At 42.8% G+C, this 19,601-nt stretch overlaps 1 protein-coding gene across 4 annotated transcripts in view; it reads right to left on the reverse strand.

Annotated features, from left to right (window-relative positions):
- LOC147116394 (BTB/POZ domain-containing protein KCTD19-like) overlaps positions 1-19,601 on the reverse strand; it is a 188,987-nt gene that overhangs the window by 13,189 nt on the left and 156,197 nt on the right. For all 4 annotated transcript variants that reach the window (XM_085991280.1, XM_085991278.1, XM_085991279.1 and 1 more), the window contains exons 11-12: positions 16,467-16,611; positions 6,964-7,354 (exon numbers count right to left, since the gene is read on the reverse strand). In XM_085991280.1, the coding sequence (XP_085847406.1) occupies positions 6,964-7,354; positions 16,467-16,611 (536 nt within the window). The remainder of the gene's footprint in view (positions 1-6,963; positions 7,355-16,466; positions 16,612-19,601) is intronic.

The following is a 19,601-nucleotide window of genomic DNA, read 5'->3' on the forward strand; positions in this document are numbered from 1 at the left end:
TCGCCATCATTACAACTGCAAAATCTGGGCCATTAATACCATGAAACCATGAGCATAATGCTCAATATTGTGCAATACCATTAAAACTCAATATTGTGATATACCATTAAACACATTTTACTTAAAGGAGTAAAGAAAGGGCTATTTTCCTGAGATGCAGAAGGCTGGGGATCCTTTATAGACATGCACTCTGACTTGCCCAATTTTCAAAGGTTCACTGTGACCATGTGTTCTAGTGCACCTGGGCACAGACCTAGGAAAACCCCAATGAAAAGTCTGGAGGGGAGCACTGCATCGGTCTTCAACTCTTGAGGATAATGCTCGACTTAGAATTTTATGATAATAAAACTAGTAATATGAACATATTGTTTAAGATAGAATTAAAAACCTGAAAATAGATAGACTGGAAAGAATGTAGTCCCCATCTTAAAAATAGGAGACAAGATGGACACGGGTAACTATAGGCTCATTCGTTTGACATCAGTAATAGGAAAGATGCTTGAGGGAATCATTAGGGATGCAATATATGATTACTTGAATAGCGAGGGAAATATTAGGGACACCCAACGTGGCTTCAAAAAAAGGTCAAGTCTTACCAATTTGATTATATTTTTTGAAGATAGTGGATGAGGGAAGCCCAGTAGACATTGCCTACTTTAGACTTCCCATGCTTTTGACAAGGTACCGCACAAGAGGCTTCTGTACAAGACCGAAACTTCTGGTATTAGTGGTAATATATTGAGCTGGATTGAGAACTAGCTGGAAGGACATAAGCAGAAAGTAGTTATAGATGGCTTTGGATCTGCTTGGAGTCCAGTCACCAGGACAATTAACTACAAGACAAAGCATACTATTTTGTCCTTGTAGAAGACCTTGGTCAGGTTTCAATTGGAATACTGTGTCCAGTTTTGGACTCCTCACATGGTGGGTGATATTGAGGCTTTGGAAAGGATGCAGAGGAAGGCCAAAGGACTAATTCCCAGTTTAAAGCATCTTTGTTATCAAGATAGGCTAAAAGAACTGGGACTCTATACTTTAGAGAAGCGTAGACTTGGGGGTGATCTGATTGAGGTTTATAAGATGATGAAGGTTTGAGTTGATAGTTTGTTCCAATAGGTTAGGGAGGACCAGGGATCACAATTTCAAGTTATATAAGGCTAGGTCTAGGTTAGATGTCAGGAGATGGTTCTTTTCTCAGAGAATAGTGGACCTCTGGAATAGGCTGCCAGCTCATGTGGTGGATGCCGATTCGCTGAATTCCTTCAAGTGAAAGCTGGACCTGTTTCTGGCTGGGGTGGCGATCACCTCTTACAGAAGATAGGTACTGCAAGGAATTATCAGGGCCAGACTGATGATCTGGACTAGTTTCAATCGCCTAGGGGTGTCAGAGAGGATTTTCCCAGATTTTTTTCCCATCATATTGGTCTGGGTTTTTATCTGGATTTTCACCTCTCCCAGGTGATCACATGGTTTTGGGTGGGTGGTGTATATACACAAGGTATCACAATTGTACGGGACAGGCTGGATAGACCAGAGGATAATTTCCTGTCCGTCATTGTTCATATATTTTATTTATATGTACCACTTACCTGGAATGGCAGAAGATACATTACTAGATCAGCCAAGGTAAAGAACCAACCATTGAATTCTATTTTTCTATTGTACTAGTTATGTATGACACATAAATACCTCCCCCTTACACTTTCTTAAAGTACTTTCAAACCTTGCCTTGAATTTCCATTATGCACTTTGCACCCCCAATCTACAGCTGGAAGTGTCCCTTGCATTCAGCCCAAAAGAATCCTCCTAACGTAGCTGAATGTTGCATGCACGTTATCATACATAATGTGGTGGTCTATTTTTGCACTTCTACTTTAGTGCAAGAGAAGACAACCCACAATAACAGAAACGCATTTACAGAAGGACCCACCAACATTCTCTCATCCTTTTTTGAGGAGGAAATCCTATAAATCCTAGGAAAGGGGCCCAGAGGGTGCTGGAGATGGGGAAGCAGAACTGCCACCAGTTTGGGGTTTCTGATAACCTTCTGTTGCTCTACTTTCTCAACCTATTTGCTCATTAGCCTATTACCAACAAAGTATATAGTACAGCACTTTACTGTTTCTACTGACAACCAAATGTGAAGGCTGCGCATGGACACCACTGTACCCATTTTTTCTCTAGCTGCACCAGAGAAAGCTGAGCCAGATCCCACTGTATTGGGGCATGTGAATAAGAACATAAGAAGTTAAGAATTAGGAGGAGTAAGCCATGTGGCCCCTCGAGCCTGCTCTGCCATTCAATAAGATCATGGCTGATCTTCGACCTCCACTCCACTTTCCCGCCCGATCCCCATATCCCTTGATTCCCCTCGAGTCCAAAAATCTATTTCAGCCCTGAATATACTCAACGATTCAGCATCCACAGCCCTCTGCAGTAGAGAATTCCAAAGATTCACAACCCTGAGTGAAGAAATTCCTCATCTCAGTCTTAAATGGTCAACCCCTTATCTGGAGACTATGCTCCCTAATTCTAGACTCTCCAGCCAGGGGAAACAACCTCTCAACATCTACTCTGTCAATCCCCCTCAGAATCTTGTATGTTTCAATGAGATCACGACTCATTCTTAACATCTACTCTGTCAATCCCCCTCAGAATCTTGTATGTTTCAATGAGATCACGACTCATTCTCAACATCTACTCTGTCAATCCACCTCAGAATCTTGTATGTTTCAATGAGATCACGACTCATTCTTCTAAACTCCAGAGATTATAGGTCCAATCTACTCAGCATTTCCTCATAGGACAACCCTCAGTTCCCAGAAATCAATCTAGTGAACCTTTGTTGCACCACCTCCAAGGCAAGTATATCCTTCCTCAGATAAGAAGACTAAAACTGTGCACAGTACTTGAGGTGTGGTCTCATCAAAGCCCTGTACAATTGTAGCAAGACTTCCTTACTCTTGTACTCTAACCCCCTTGCAATAAAGGCCAACATGCCAGTTGCCTTCCGAATTGCTTGCTGTACCTGCATGCTAACTCTGTTTCCTGTACAAGGACACCTAAATCTTTCTGAAAACCAACATTTAACAGTCTCTTATCATTTAAAAATGTTGTTTTTCTATTCGTCCTACCAAAGTGAATAACCTCACATTTCCTCACAATGTGCTCATCTCCCACCTTATTGCCCACTCACTTAACCTGTCTAAATCCCTTTGCAAGTTCTTTGTGTCCTCCTTACAGCTTACTTTCACACCTGGCTTTGTATCGTCAGCAAACTTGGATACATTACACTCTGTCCCTTCATCTAAGTCATTAATATAGATTGTGAATAGCTGAGACCCAAGCACTGATCCTTGCGGTACCACACTAGTTATAGCCTGCCAACCTGAAAATAACTCATTTATCCCTACTCTCTTTTCTGTCCATTAACCAACCCTCTATCCATGTTAATATATTGCCCCCAATCCCATGAGCCCTAATTTTGTGTAATAACCTCTTGTGTGGCACCTTATCAATGCCTTTTGGAAATCCAAATATACTACATCTGCTGGTTCCCCTTTATTTACCCTGCTAGTTACATCCTCAAAAAACGCTAATAAATTTGTTAAACACAATTTCGTTTTCATAAAATCATGTTGACTCTGCCTAATCATGTTATGATTTTCTAAGGGCCCTGTTACCACTTCCTTAATAATGGATTCCAGAATTTTCCCAATGACTGATGTCAGGCTAACTGGTCTGTAGTTCCCCATTTTCTCTCTCCTTTCTTGAATAGCGGGGTTACATTTGTTATCTTCCAATCTGCCGGGATCGTTCTAGAATCCAGGGAATTTTGGAAGATCACAACCAATGCATCCACTATCTCTGCAGCCACCTCTTTTCTAGCCCTAGGACATAGGCCATCAGGTCCAATGGATTTGTTGGCTTTTAGTCTCATTAGTTTCTCGAGTACTTTTTCTCTACTGATCTTAATTACTTTAAGTTCCTCACTCTCATTAGCCCTTTGGTTCCCCACTATTTTTGGTGTGCTTTTTGTGTCTTCTACTGTGAAGACAGGTACAAAATATTTGTTTAAAGCCTCTGCCATTTCCTTATTCCCATTATAATTTCTCCTGTCTCAACCTCCAAGAGGCCAATGCTTACTTTTGCTACTCTCTTCCTTTTTACATACTTGTAGAAGCTCTTACAATCTGGTTTTATATTTCTTGCTAGTTTACTCTTATTCTATTTTCTTCCTTTTTATAATTTTCTTGGTCATCCTTTGCTAGTTTCTAAAGCTCTCCCAATCCTCAGGCTTATATCTATTCTTTGCAACATTATAAGCCTCTTCTTTTAATCTAATACTATCCTTAACTTCTTTACTTAGCCGTGGATGGATCACTTTTCCCGTGGAGATTTTATTTCTCAATGGAATGTATATTTGTTGAGAATTTTGGAATATTTCTTTAAATGTTTGCCACTGCTTATCTGCCGTCATACCTTTTAATCTAATTTTCCAATCTACCTTAGCCAACTTGCCCCTCATACCTATGTAATTGACTTTATTTAAGTTTAAGACTCTAGTTTTGGACTTCAGTCTGTCACTCTCAAACTCAATGTGAAGTACTATAATATTATGATAGAACTGTGTACTTGACAACACATAGCATCACTCAGTCTATCCCTCTCAAGCGCCAGCTCAGATATATCCACAGCCATTAGAAAATACACCCTCCCATTTCTAACAAAATTGGACAATTAATGTTAGAAACGTCACAAAAAGTATCCTCAGACAGGTTCATTAATATTTCAAATGCCTGAAATCCATTTCCCCCAGATAGGTCTACCCTTGTATCAAGCCTGTATTGGGCTATAAATTTCACTTGGACCTGGTGTCAAGATTTCCAGCTATTGTTAACAATTCTGTGTATGTAAGAGAAATAGAAAGACAGGTGTATCATTGGGAGTTATTATCATCCTGCTCCTATGGAACAATACGTAGAGTACACCAGGACAACCCTGTCATATGACAATCAGATAGACAAGGAACTATATCTTTAGAGAAATTCTGTGTATGGGAGCAAGATGCTTCATGAGAGTTGTAGTTTTCACCCTGCTCCTGTAGAACTGGAGCCAGAAAATATACAAGCAACTAATAGATATAAGTATTTAAAACTAAATAAAACCACTTTTTCAGCTTTTTATGCAGTTCAAGTCATTAAATTAAAATTATAAGCCAATGGCGTTGTTTGGTGTAAGGGGACCAAAAGGATATCTAGAATTAAAGTTAGTAGAAACAATAGGCTAGTAAGCTTGTCTCCTGTCCTTGCTTAGGAATGTAGAATGAATAGATAAGGCAGGACAAACAGATTCTAATAGAATAAGGTAAGCACCTCATGACCAGAGTAGAAACAGATAAGTTAGCATGCTAATGCTGTAGAGATGGGTCTCTGTGAACCAGTCAGCAACCTTTCTAATAAGGGGCAACGAATGGATGCAACCCCACTAATAAACTATACACCAATTGATGATCGTAGAAGGGTTGTGCACGCCTCGAGTTAGGTATAATTGCTGTACGTATTTGATACTCGGTGGAAGAATCCTTTCTCGGGTGGCTGAGACCGAGATGTTCCCCCTGCATATGCTTGAATAAAGATTGTGAATTCGTGGTCGCTATAGGGCAAGTGTCGACCCCTTATTTCAGGGGTTTCGCTTGGGAGGAGGGAAGACTTCTCTTTTACCCCAACATTTGGGATGAGTATTTTTTCCATTTTACTGAGGTTTGTGACAGGGTGAAAGGGTAATATTTATAAGGTGCTTTGATTTTTTTTTTTAACATTGCAACGGGGTTTAATTAGTCAGTGAACTCAAACCATGCAGAATGTCCACCTGTTCAGGTGACTGTCTTTAGAGACTCGGGAGCCTGGGAAAAATCTCCTTGGCACTGCTACATCAATCACAGTTTCAACAAGAACTGCAAATTCCAGGGAAGTGGAAAATAAGGCAAAGAAAAAAAATACCTTTCAGGATTGTGTAAAAAATTACTTAGAAAAGAAGGAATGTTTTAAGGAGGGAAGAATAAAATAAAACATATATCTTCAGAAAATGCTGCAATTCCACCATGGAGTTAGAGCAAAAATAAAGATAAATAAATAGCTGAGAATGGGGAGTGCCTAACAAAGTTAATTTGTATTAATGTGATAACTAAATAGTATTACAAGAAGCCCTGTATCTTTCAGTATCAGAAAGGTATATAATATTTTTACCTTGAGTCGCTCATGAAATAATGCTTACTGTAATGACCAAACCACTCACATTTAGTAAGACTATAGTAAAGAACAACATCACATTCTTGATCTGTTATCTGTGAGCAACACCATAAGCAGAACTACTTGCACCCACTTCATTTTTTTGATATCTCTGTAATATTAAATCTGATGGATAATTAAAAATAAATCTTAGTAAATTCAGTAACTACTTTGTTTCTATAATATAAATAATTTAGACATTAGATCAGATACTGAATACTGCTGTACAAACTTTCTCCTGTAATTGAACAAAACTTGTATTTGTAATCTGAACATTCTGCATCTATCCCTACGTACAAATTTTTGACCTTGTCTTTTTTGCAACCATAAATACACTTTTGTTCACCAATCCATATTGAAGTGGTAATAAAAATGTATTGTATTCAGTTATTTGCACGAGGAGAGTATGTCTTCTGGAATCCTCTGCTGTAAAAGTTATGACAGGGAAGCATATAGTTGATATCTTCTTCTTACTATTCTTATCCATTTGCCAAATTGAATTTGATTTCACTGCGGAATTAAGTGGACACTAACAAATTTCAATAGTTTTGAACTGGTCCCCAAATATTCTGCTTCTTATCTGAACTGGAAGATCTAATGTTTTACATGTGATTCCTTTTCTAAGAAAGATCAGAAGTTAATTGTGCTATTAAATGTGGCTGATGTGCTTTACCTTTAGAACTAGTACAAGACAAAAATCCAGCTTGCTCCATGTTGTTATTCTTCCATCCCTTAACCAGTGAAATTAACTTGTCCATTGATGTCATTATTTCTGTCTGTCCATTATGATGTGGCTTGACTGCTTTTTTTCTGGGTGGACTCTCTGAATCATCAAAACATACATCATTGCTTGAAGCATAAGAATCCTCAGCAACTTGCTTCTCTCCAACAAAAAGTGTGTTTAATTTACTTTTTCTTGCTTTACGAGGTGAAAGAGTTGTACTGTAATTTTTAGGAGCTGGACTCATGGTCATGTTTCTTGTCTGAGGAGCTGTCTTATTACCCCAGTTCAAACTGGTCATTCGGCATTGATCTATTTCAGTGACAGCATTGCTAGTATGTTCCTGGGAGACCAAAAAGTTAGTTATTTAAGTGATTATTGGCAAGAAATACTGTAATTAAGTACATATAATTGTGTTGTAATGTAGCTCCAACTCACAAATTTAACTAAACAAACAGGTTTGGTAGATTCAAATTGGAAAATAAAAATAGCTGTCTACATTGTTACACTTTGCAACATAATAAGAAGAACTGAATATATTTTATGTCTAAAAGTAACATTCACTGACAGTAAAACTTTATAATCTGCATTTGGAAAATGTCACTAGTTCCTAGCTAGGCTGCTAGAAAAGCACTCTACAGAATCACAGTGTTCAATCCAAAAGCCTAAAAATTCACAAACAAAATGAGGACAGTGAATTGTGTATCAGACTACTTGAAACAGTCATTTCATCCTAATTTGTCTTGACTTTTACAAATATAAAATATGATTGGTATCAGTTCATAAAATATAAAGCTAAGATGAATTTTATTGAAATCAAGTCAGCTGAAAAAAATGTTTTTAGATGCAATGTAACTGTTAGTTGTGAACCTTCTGTGAAATAATTAAGTTTATATTTCATGTCCAGTACAGTGAGAATAATGACATTCTTCATGTCCAAATTATGTAGTTGTAAGTGTAAATTTTTGTTTTCAAACAAATAAAATATACAGTAACCTATAATCTACTCATTAGTAGCATAGAATTCAGAATTTCATTCTAAATTGCCACAAATATTCTTTTGAAATTGTAACACTAGTATATTAGGCTTTATGTTGTCTCAGAATAAGAAATATTTTCTATAATAAGAATACTTTTATGTTCCACAGTAAGGACAGAATTTTACCGCTGCTCAGATGCAGATTTGGAGGCGAGTCCACGTCAAAATCACAAAGATTGATAGCGGGTCGGTATCCCGCTGTAAACCCGCCTCCTTGTCAGTTTCCCAAGTGTCGGGTCTGTCATCCCTGAACAGTCCCGACAAGAAGTGGCAGGTCAGCCAATTTAGATACTTAAAAGCTTGTTAAAAGGTAGTTAAGCGCCATTTTCCCATATACTTGCCATTTTAACAGGTTTTTAACGAGGTTCCCGGAGAGCGGGTATCACCAGGTAAATATGTCGTGTTCTCAATGACATAAGAACATAAGAAATAGGAGCAGGAGTAGGCCATTCGGCCCCTTGAGCTTGCTCCGCCATTCAATAAGATCATGGCTGATCTGATCTTGGCCTCAACTCCACTTTCCTGCCCGCTCCCCATAACCCTTGATTCCCCTGTTTTTCAAAAATCGGTCTATCTCTGCCTTGAGTATATTCAATGACTCAGCCTCCACAGCTCTCTGGGGTAGAGAATTCCAAAGATTCATGACCCTCTGAAAGAAGAAATTCCTCCTCATCTCTGTTTTAAATGGGCGACCCCTTATTCTGAAACTGTGCCCTCTAGTTCTCCATTGCTGTGAATAGGTGACAGCTGCAAAAGTGGTATAAAACCTACCATTTCACAGCTGTACACTTCCCAATCTTAGAAGCTGGAGCCTTCATGATTTGGAACCCACTTTTGAGCTTTATGCAGTTTGGAAGTGTTTGGAGTAAACACTATATCCACTGTCACCTCATTGGAGCAACCTCTCTCACCATTGACAGATCGCTTCTGTCATTTCAACTTCAGCTGCCATCTATTCCAGCAGCATCGGTGCCCTAGAAAAAATCTCACCTTGGTCCTCAGAATCCCACCACAATCAGCCCCAACACCTACATCACCAGCACCACCAACAACAATACCAACCTTCTCGGCAATCACCTGATGTTGCACAGGACACAGGGCATCAGCACCCGACTACATTGCTGCCCGGGATGCCAGCAATGGCCTCACCATGGCCAGATCTACTTCACTTGACGCTGTACACCCTGGCTGTCACATGATGCGCCAGGTTGGCACCATCCCACACCAGCACCATAAGCATCCCGACAAAGTCCAAGCCATTCCTTTCACACTCGTCACCATTGTGGGGAGGTACCCTTACATCTCATCATTTACTAGAACTCACTAAGACACTTCCAAAGGTGCATACAAATCTGTCCAAGAATGCAAAGTGTTGAAAATAAAGATTTCAACCTTTGAAAGTACATTACCAGAAACTTCACATGACCATTGGCTAAACCACAACTAGAAAATTTCATTCACTTTGCTTCCAATTTCCACTCTTCCCTCACCTACACATGGTCCATCTCTGACTCTTCCCTTCCCTTCCTTGACTTCTCTGTCTCCATTTCTGAGGGTAGGCTATCTGTTGTGTATGTAACCGTTTACCTTTAAGGGAACTATAGAATGTGACCGTTCGCCTTTAAGAGCACTACTTCAGGGTGGCACTATTTATTGGCTCATGTATACTGTAATACCGATAGTGACCACACCAGTATATAAGGGTTGTGATACGTTAACTAGGGCAGAAATCGCCCAGACCTCTGAATAGTAAAGACCTGTTTTGTTTGTACTTCTAAAGTCTCTGAAGTTATTTACTGCACAACCTACAGACTTTACAGTGGCGACGAGTCCGATCGTACCCTGCGGCAAGACTAACCAGTAGCAGAGAGCTTCAAAAAGAAAACACGAGGCTCCGTCTACTAAAAGTATAGTACTTACTGGAAGCTGGAAGATTAACAGCAAAGCTGCGGCAGCAACAGGCACAGATTACCCTGCTACCACATCTTGAGCGAGCCAATCAGCCTAAAACAAGGCGGCCGAAGAGACTGTGAGTAGTTAAAGCAAATAAAAAAAAATTAAAAACGGGGTAGAAGTATTTGGAGGAGAAGGGCAAAGCATTCGGGTCCAACGGCGTCGGGTGACAGCCGGACCGTGGGCAATGTGAGAAGCCGTGCAGCAACCGCTGCCACGAAGCGCTGAGCCTGCGAGTAGGCGCGGGAGTGTCAGAGCCGAGAGCCGCGCGAGCGGGGGAGCCAGAGCCGAGCGGGAGGCGTTGCAAGCCAGCGATCGCATCTCCAGATAAGGGCTGAGAGCCGCGAGAGCGATCGGATCTACAGATAAGGGCCGGCAGCCGCTTCGCGATCCAGCGATCGCATTATAGATAAGGACCGCACTCGGGCTGACAGACGGCGTCGGGGGACCGGGTGAAGACCGCCAAGCGCGGGAAAACCGCCATTGAAGTGGGCGGGGAGAGCGAGAAGCGCGGGAAAGCCGCCATTTTTCGGGGAAAACCGCTGAAGAAGAAGGAAGAAGCGGGAAACCGCCATCTTGGAAATTATTAAGAATTTCAGAAAAGTAATAAGATTTTTCAGAAAGGCTGGTGTGTTCTCAAGAAGAGAGAAGAAAATTAATAATAAGTAAAGTAATACTTGTACTGTTCTCAAAAAGAGAAGAAGATGCCTAAGCGAGGAAATATTAATGACTTTAATGCAGAAATAGAAGACTGGGCCACGTATGTGGAACGCATAGAAATATATTGCGTAGCCAACGAAATTGAGGATGACAACAAGGCAATAACTTTGTTAAATTCGATGGGAGCAAAAACATACGGGCTTTTGAAACATCTAATAGCACCAGTTAAACCAGTGGACCAGACCTTCGAAGAGATCGTAACAGTGTTGAAGGATCACTTGAACCCCACACCGTTGATGCTGGCTGAACGATTTAAATTTTACGCCAGAACCCAGAGGCAAGATGAAAGCAATGCGGAATACTTAGTCGAACTGCGTAAGCTAGCGAAATACTGCCAGTTTGGAGGGAATTTGACAGAGGCGCTGCGGGACAAGTTCGTATGCGGCTTGGCCAAAGAAGGAACGCAGAAGCGACTTCTGGAAGAAAACGACCTCACACTGGACAGGGCTGTCCTCATAGCTTCATCGCACGAAGCCGCAGCGAAAGGGACGGCGGAAATGCAGCTAAAGGCGGCGGCACTCGGGGTGGACCAAATTACAACAAGCACTCCCAAATGCTACCGTTGTGGAAAGACAACGCACGACCAGAATCAGTGCTGGTTTAAGAACCAAGAGTGCAGGAAATGTGGCAAACTGGGTCACATCGCGAAGGTATGCAGGTCCGGAAAGAAGACCAACAAGCAAAGGAAGCCACCACCACAAGGAAAGTACAACAAGGTGCATCAGGTGGCTGAAAAGAGTTCAGACGAACAAAATTCAGACTCAGACCCAAACAGCCAGGAGCTGGATAGTCTGAGAATCCACCATGTGGGTAAAGTAACTGATCTACAGTTGATCTGGGTCACACTAAAAATAGCGGGAGTCCAAGTACGAATGGAGCTGGACACGGGATCAGCTGTATCCGTCATCAACCAAAAGGACTATCACCGGCTATTCTCTCACATACCCTTAAGAAATACCAAATTCGTATTATAGACATACACGGGGCATCATGTATACCCCCTGGGAAAAATACGAGTCAAGGTGAGAGATAGGGGTAAAGAACACCCACGAATGTATCTGTACGTACTACCTGAGGGAGGACCACCACTTCTGGGACGGGAGTGGATCAAGAAAATAGACATGGAATGGCACTACCGACAAGCAATGACGAGTGAGGACTCGGTGCAGACAAGCAGCTCAGACTCCGAGCCGGAAGACGATAAGTCCAGCTTATGTATGAAAAACAAGATTAACATGAACTCACGGACTAAGGTTGGGAAATCGATGGCGTGCATAAAGACAGAGAATTCTGAGTCTGTTCAAGCTACAGACAGATGCATTACGGAGGAACACCGGGCTAGAACTCAACGTTATGTCAAAGTACAACGACAATTAGAACAGTTGAGTGCCCGTCTCCTACAAGAGATGGAAAAGGTGAAAAAGTTCTGGGACACCGAATGGGAGTCCCTGGAAAGACAACAGAGACAGCTCGCTCAAGCAGAGAGCGACCATAGAGCCATCGTGGCCAAGTACCAATCACATCTCCCTGAGGCTGTTCAGGAACTAGAATATACACAGAACGATCCAAAGGAAGAGGAATCTTCAGGAAGTCAGGATGGTATTCCAGTTCACCTCTACGACTTGTTGCAAGCAGAGTGTAACGAGTTGAAAGAACAGTATGAACAGGCTCGGACTACAATCCTGGAAGGGGTTAACTTGGCAACTTCCGAAAAGCTCGTGTTAGTGAAAGAACATGAACGACTAAAGGTTGACCATAAGCAAGAATTACAAAGTCTGCAGGAAATGTTTGATGAGCTTCAGGCCAAGGCTGACTCATCGTTAGGGATTCAATCCATAGGAAAAAAATTAGTGGTGGAAGACATACCAGAACAGGGAATACAGGATGTCCAAGAACTCGTTAAATTATTAAAGGAAACACAAAATAAATATGAAGCGGCAATGGCCGAGGTCCAACGACTTGAAGAACAGATGCAACTGGAAATCTTTTCAGTGGAAGAAAAGGGAACTGTAAGAAACACAGAGACCGTAAGAATGGGCCATGAACATGAGCTTAAATCGTCAGAGGAGAAGGGTTTGGAGCTCTCAAAAGTTATTGAAATAGCCGAGGTTGCAACACAGACTGAGAAGATGGCAGCAGAGCAACCCTTAGATACCAAAAGTACGCTGACTCATGTCAAGGTTGAACAACAGAACGCTGAAACAACTGCTCCGGTAGAGGGATTGAATAGTCCGATCAATCAATCTCCAAAGGAAGTTGAAGTATTAAAATCACAAATGAGGTCATTAGTAAACAACTTGCTGAAAGCCCAGAAAAAGTTAGAGGAAGCGGAACACGTGAAGAAGTCTCTTCAGGAAAGATGTCTGGATTTGGAACAAAAGCTGGCTGACGTCCAGCTGGGTAGGGAGGACATAGAAGACCCTCTCGCTGGCCTAGCTCAGGACGACTCCGAATATTACTATGTCCTGTCCTGCCCAACTTGTAACTTCGACTCCCACCATACAGAAATCATGGAGGAGCACCGAAAGTCTACGGAACATCGGGAGAAGGTGGCTCTACTACGGAAAAAGGAGGAAGAGAAGGAGGAACTGCGCATGCAGCTGGCAGCTGACAGTGGAGCCCAGAGAGTCTCCAAGAAGCAGAAAAGGAAAAGTCGAAACAGAAGATGACCCATCTGAACCATGATTACCTCTACCAGATCACACACGTGGTCCCTCCGAACGGAGCCAATTCAGTTCGGAAGTTCAAACTGTTAAACCCATGGAAGGACTATTGAATGAGTCACTCCAGCAATGTGAACCGACTACACCACAGAGACTGAATCTATGAACTGTTTTCCACAGAGACTGAATCTGTGATCTGTTTTGACATGAAGTTATATATGTTATTATGTTATGTTAAACATGAAGTTATATGACGTTGACTCCATCGAGAGTATATCTGTAAATTGTTATATGACGTTGACTCCATCGAGAGTATATCTGCAACCTGTTTATATAAAATTGAAGATTGTATGTTTAACGGGATTCTGTAAGTAATAAGCTAGGAAGGGAGGAGTGTTGTGTATGTAACCGTTTACCTTTAAGGGAACTATAGAATGTGACCGTTCGCCTTTAAGAGCACTACTTCAGGGTGGCACTATTTATTGGCTCATGTATACTGTAATACCGATAGTGACCACACCAGTATATAAGGGTTGTGATACGTTAACTAGGGCAGAAATCGCCCAGACCTCTGAATAGTAAAGACCTGTTTTGTTTGTACTTCTAAAGTCTCTGAAGTTATTTACTGCACAACCTACAGACTTTACACTATCGACAAACATCCACTACAAGTTCACTGACTCTCACAGCTACCTGGACTACACTTCCTCCCACCCCGCTTCTTGTAAGGACTCTATTCCATTCTCCCAGTTTCTCCGTCTCAGCCGCATCTGTTCTGACAATGCCACCTTCCATATTGGTGCTTCCAATATGTCTTCCTTTTTCCTCAACCGAGGATTCCCCTCTAACGTGGTTGGCATGGGCCTCGAACGTGTCCGTTCCATTTCCCGCACTTCTACTCTCACCCCTTCTCCCTCCCAGAACCACGATAGAGTTCCCCTTGTCCTCACCTTTCACCCTACCAGCCACCACATTCAACAGATCATCCTCCGCCATTTCCGCCACCTCCAGCGTGATCCCACCACCAAACGCATCTTCCCCTCCCCTCCCCTTTCAGCATTCTGAAGGGACCGCTCCCTCCACAACACCCTGGTCCACTCCTCAACAGCCCCTCCCCTCCCCACAGCACCTTCCCGTGCAAGCACAGAAGATGCAACACCTGCCCTTTTTCCTCCTCCCTTCCCACTGTCCAGGGCCCCAAACACCCCTTCCAAGTGAAACAATGATTTACTTGTACTTCTTGCAATTTAGTATACTGTATTCGCTGCTCACGATGTGGTCTCCTCTACATTGGGGAGACCAAACGCAGATTGGGTAACCGCTTTGCAGAACACCTCCGTTTAGTCCGTAAGGGTGACCCCGAGCTTCCGGTCGTCTGTCACTTTAATTCTCCGCTCCACTCCCACTCTGACCTCTCTGTCCTCAGCCTCTTACACTGTTCCAATGAAGCTCAATGTAAGCTCGAGGAACAGCACCTCATCTTTCGATTTGACACTTTACAGCCTTCTGGACTCAACATTGAGTTCAACAATTTCAGACTATAACCCCTGCCCCAATTTTTTCACATGGCAGCTGTTGATTATTCTGCTATCCCCATTTGCAACATTTAATCCATCCTAGCACAGACCACCCCTTTTGTTCTTTCCTCCCCTCCCCCCCCCCCTTTCCTGCCTCTGCACTTGCTTAAAACCTGTTACATCTCTAACTTTTTCCAGTTCTGACAAAGGGTCACAGACCTGAAATGTTAACTCTGTTTCTCTCTCCACGGATGCTGCCTGGCCTGCTGAGTGTTTCCAGCATTTTCTGTTGTTATTTCAGATTTCCAGCATCCGCAGTATTTTGCTATTGTGTAAGTGCAGTAGGTTGAGGGTGAGTGTGAGGGGTAGCTAGTGAGATGGGGAAGTGATAATGTAGATAGAGAGGGATGGGTGGAGGTGCAAGGTAAGTTGGTGTGAGTAAAAATGTGCAGGAGTAGGGTAAAGAAGGTCGAGTGATGGGGATGTGATGAGTGGCACAGCAGGATGAAGTTGAGTGTGGCTTGGCATTAACGTTTCATGATCTACTGAGATCATTGAAAGGTTTGCGCCGCTGCAGCCTGGTCTTCCTGTGCAATGTGCAACCAGGCTGCGTTGGTCTCCTGGGGAGGTCTCTTCCGCCCATTGGAAGGGAAGAGAACCTCCCTGCGTGCTGTGACTCCCTCCATAAGCATATGGAGGGAGTCATGGGAGAGCCCGGGTGCAGCCATGCGCTTTTGTGCAGCGCTCGTCAGTGTTTGCAGCAGCTCAATGCTGCAGAACACTGACAGCACAACTGTCAAAATCAATTTGGACATGGCCACTTTAAGGAAACCGGCTGATGGCGCGTCATCAGATGACAGCATCAGAGCCGCTTCCTTTTAATTGGCCGGGAACCTCGTAGGGCGGGTTGAACAAGCCCAATCAATGGAAAATTCTTCTCACAGTGCGGAATGGAGCAGGGAGAGGAGTCGCAACCCACGACCTACCTTGGCTGCACTGAGCCCGCCTCGATCGGCAAAATCGTGGCCTAAATGTGGATAACTAATAAAAGCAAATGCCTGAATGTGCAGTTTTCCATACCAGTGCCAGCAGATGGCACCATTTTCAAACTGAACCTACAAGGGTTTTTGTACCTGCCCATTTCTATACAATACCTCAATTTAAAGTCACATCCCTGCTGTAAGTTGCTGCCCTTATTACAATACACTGCCCTGTAAACAAATGTGTCAAGTTTTTATTTTCAGTGATTAATTTAACCTCCAACTTGAATGTCAGTATGCTCATTGAACTGATTAAAGTAACATTGTGCTTTTTGGGGTGGTTATGTGCTTTTTGGGGTGGTTATATATTTTTTCTAAGAGAAGTTATTTCACTTCCGTTGTATTAAGGGAAAAATACTGAAGAAGGTAAAAAACATTCATTACATTTCCAACATAGCAAATAATGAAACTTTTTAAAAAAAAGTAAAAGTTACCTGAGCCAAACTGTCACTATAATTCCTATACCATTGGGAAAGTTTACTCATAATGAAAATAGCAATTTGAACCACTGGATGAGTAATACCTTTTGTGCAACATGATTTAACACATTTTCCTTTTCCTCAAAACTTGAGTGCAATTCTACGGACGAAACTGACGTAACAGTTTCTGCAGTAATGTCAACTGTTTCTGCACCAACGGTCTCTGCCTCATTTTCTGCACACCACATTCTAAGTAAAAATTAAAATGTATCATTATTATTTTAACAATAAAATGTAATGCACTGGGAAACAAGATACCATAAGTGAACATTCCAGTTATTCCAAATGATAAGTAAATTACAATTCTGCAGCATGGACACCAGAAAACTGTTGCAGCTTTTCAATAATCCACTATGCAGCAAACATTTGTTGTAGTATTATTTCTATTGTAGCTACTCTTAAGATAGGTAATAGATCACTATTGACAGAATATCACATGGCATCTGAACCTAAAAGCATTGCATCAAAGGGATATATGGTACTGGTTTATTCATCTATGTAATAAATAATTGTCATTGGAAATGTCCTTTGATGACTGAGCCAGTACAAATCCACATGCCACACTATATGTAACAACACTCCAAACATTTTTAAAAATTTGTTCTCAGGATGTGGAGAATGCTTGCAAGGCTACATTTATTGCCCATCTTTGTTTGGCCTAAGAAATTGCTTTTACAATTGACTGGCTTCCTATTCCACTTCACAGAGTATTGAGTGGACTGGAGTTGTGCCAGACCAGGTAGCGGTGATAGGATTCCTTGAAGGACATTACTGAACTAGTTGGGTTTTTGTGACAATCGGCAGCTTTCTTGGTCATTTTATTTCTGGTGCCTGCCCACAATTTAACAGATTTATTGAATTCACGACTCGCCATGGTGGGATTTTAATTCACATCCCTAGGTTGCTAGGCTAGTACCAAAACCACTACACTACTGTTAGATCCGTGTATCTTGATGTTGTGTCCTTCAATAATTAGACAAGAGACTGCAGGGAACAATCAACAGGTGTTTACTGAATGAGGGTTACTCTAAAACTAACTGTACAGATCCCTACTCAGGGTTTATATACAGGTGTGGTCACTGCCGGTATTACAGTATACAGGAGCTGTAAAAAGTAGTTCTCCCCTTAAAAGGTACATACATTACAATTCCTCCCCTTTTGGATTAACAGTACCACAACATTCATTTAACAATTAAATATCAACTAATTACAATTAACACTTTTAACATGCAACATTAACTGTAAATAGTCTATTTATAAATTCAGTCTTTGGGGAGGCTTCCTGATCCTTTCTGGATAGCGCCTTTCCTGAGTGTCTTGCTCTTGGTGCAGAGGCGATTCTGGCCCCCTGTCGTCGGTTGGTTCATCCGCTTCCGATGCTACTGTTTCTGGGGTAGATGCTACCTGTACGTCGGGTTCATCACCAGGTACGTATGGGCGAGACATGGGGTTGACTCGTTCCTGTGACTCTAGGATCTGGTCAACATGGCGTCTCACAATGTTCTCCCCAACATCCACTGTGTACATTAGTGGCCCCTGCCGTGTGCATATCGTTCCTGGTTGCCATTTCTCTGTTCGGTAGTCGCGGGCCAAGACTGGTTGCCCTACATTGAAGCTCCTTGTCGGCTTCTCATTGATGTGCTGGAATTGCTTATTCTCAACATCTCTTCGTACATTTGGTCTGAGCAAATCCAGACGAGATCTCCACCTTCGGTTAAAGAACATCATGGCCGGGGTCTGGTTGGTGACTGCATGTGTCGCATTTCTGTAGGCTAACAGGAAATTGTCCACCTTATGCTGCAGTGGAATGTCGTCATCGCACATGGCCCTTACTGCTTTTTTAAAGGTTTGTATGAACCTCTCAGCCAATCCATTTGTGGCTGGATGATACGGGGCGGATGTGTAATGCCTTACCCCATTCCTTTTCATAAATCTTCGAAACTCTTCGGACACAAACTGTGGTCCGTTATCAGAGCAAATCTGCTCTGGCAAGCCGTTCCTGGCAAATAATGGTCCGTAGGACTGCAATAGTTTTCTCCGTGGTGCTGGAGGACATTTTGATCACCTCAGGCCATTTCGAGTGCGCATCCACGGCTATTAAAAACATCGAGTCCATGAATGGACCAGCAAAATCAATATGCACCCGTTGCCATGGAGATGAGGGCCACTCCCATGGCTGTAGAGGGGCATGTGGTGGTGCATTTTGGACCTTCTGGCATCCTGAGCAGCTCTTTGTCAGGTCCTCGATTTGCTGATCAATCCCCGGCCACCACACATAAGCCCTAGCAAGGCTTTTCATTTTCACCCCTCCCAGATGACCTTTGTGAAGCTCATTGAGCACTCTCTCCCTTAACTTGGGTGGAAATTGTTGTGTATGTACCTTTAAGAGAAGAACTGATTCTATACTGCAGTACCGGCAGTGACCACCCCTGTATATAAAGCCATAGCAGGCTTCTGTCTTCAGTCTTGAATTACTCTCTGTTCAGTAAATACCTGTTTTATTGTTCTCCTGCAGTCTGAGTATTATTGATCCTCGGACACTACACTGGTGATGGGCAGGTTTGAACTCACCTGCAGTACTGCATCACCTCACGGGGATCTTTTCCCTGAAGAGAAGCTTCTTGCAGGTCAAAGTCAGAACGGGGGCGTCGACCGCGGGCAACCGCCCAGGGATCCATCGGAGAGTTGCAGGGGAGGCTGTGGAGAGCTGGGCCTGGCTCCCCAGTCGAACTGTTCCAGCAAGTCGTGCTGGTAGCAGGTAGTGCGCTGACCCTTCCGGACTGCGGCGGGCTCGATCGAGCGGCTCTGCAAAGGGGCCGTGCAGCGTCGTCGGGAGGAAGAGAGAGAGAGAGAGAGGGTGGAGCGCACAGGGCACGGTCGGTGCTCAAGAACAGGGCAGCGTGGAGAGGATAGAACGCGGGGAAAGAAAAGTGAGAAGCGCCGAAGCCGCGGGTCGCCGCCATTACCCTGTAGAATGCTAGGAGTAGCGTGGCAGCAAGGGGAAGAAGGAAAAGTGCGGGAGGCGCCATTTTATTCCATTGGGGAAGAAGGAAAAGCGCGGGAGGCGCCATTTTATTACATTGGGGAAGAAGAAATAGCGCGGGAGGCGCCATTTTAAATCACCCAAGATGCCGAAGAGTGGCAGTATCACTGCTTTCAACAACAAGGTAGAAGACTGG

Source organism: Somniosus microcephalus, chromosome 6, assembly GCF_052327205.1.
Source record: "Somniosus microcephalus isolate GS21.2 chromosome 6, FLI_Smic_1.0, whole genome shotgun sequence".
Classification (NCBI taxonomy): Eukaryota; Metazoa; Chordata; class Chondrichthyes; order Squaliformes; family Somniosidae; genus Somniosus; species Somniosus microcephalus.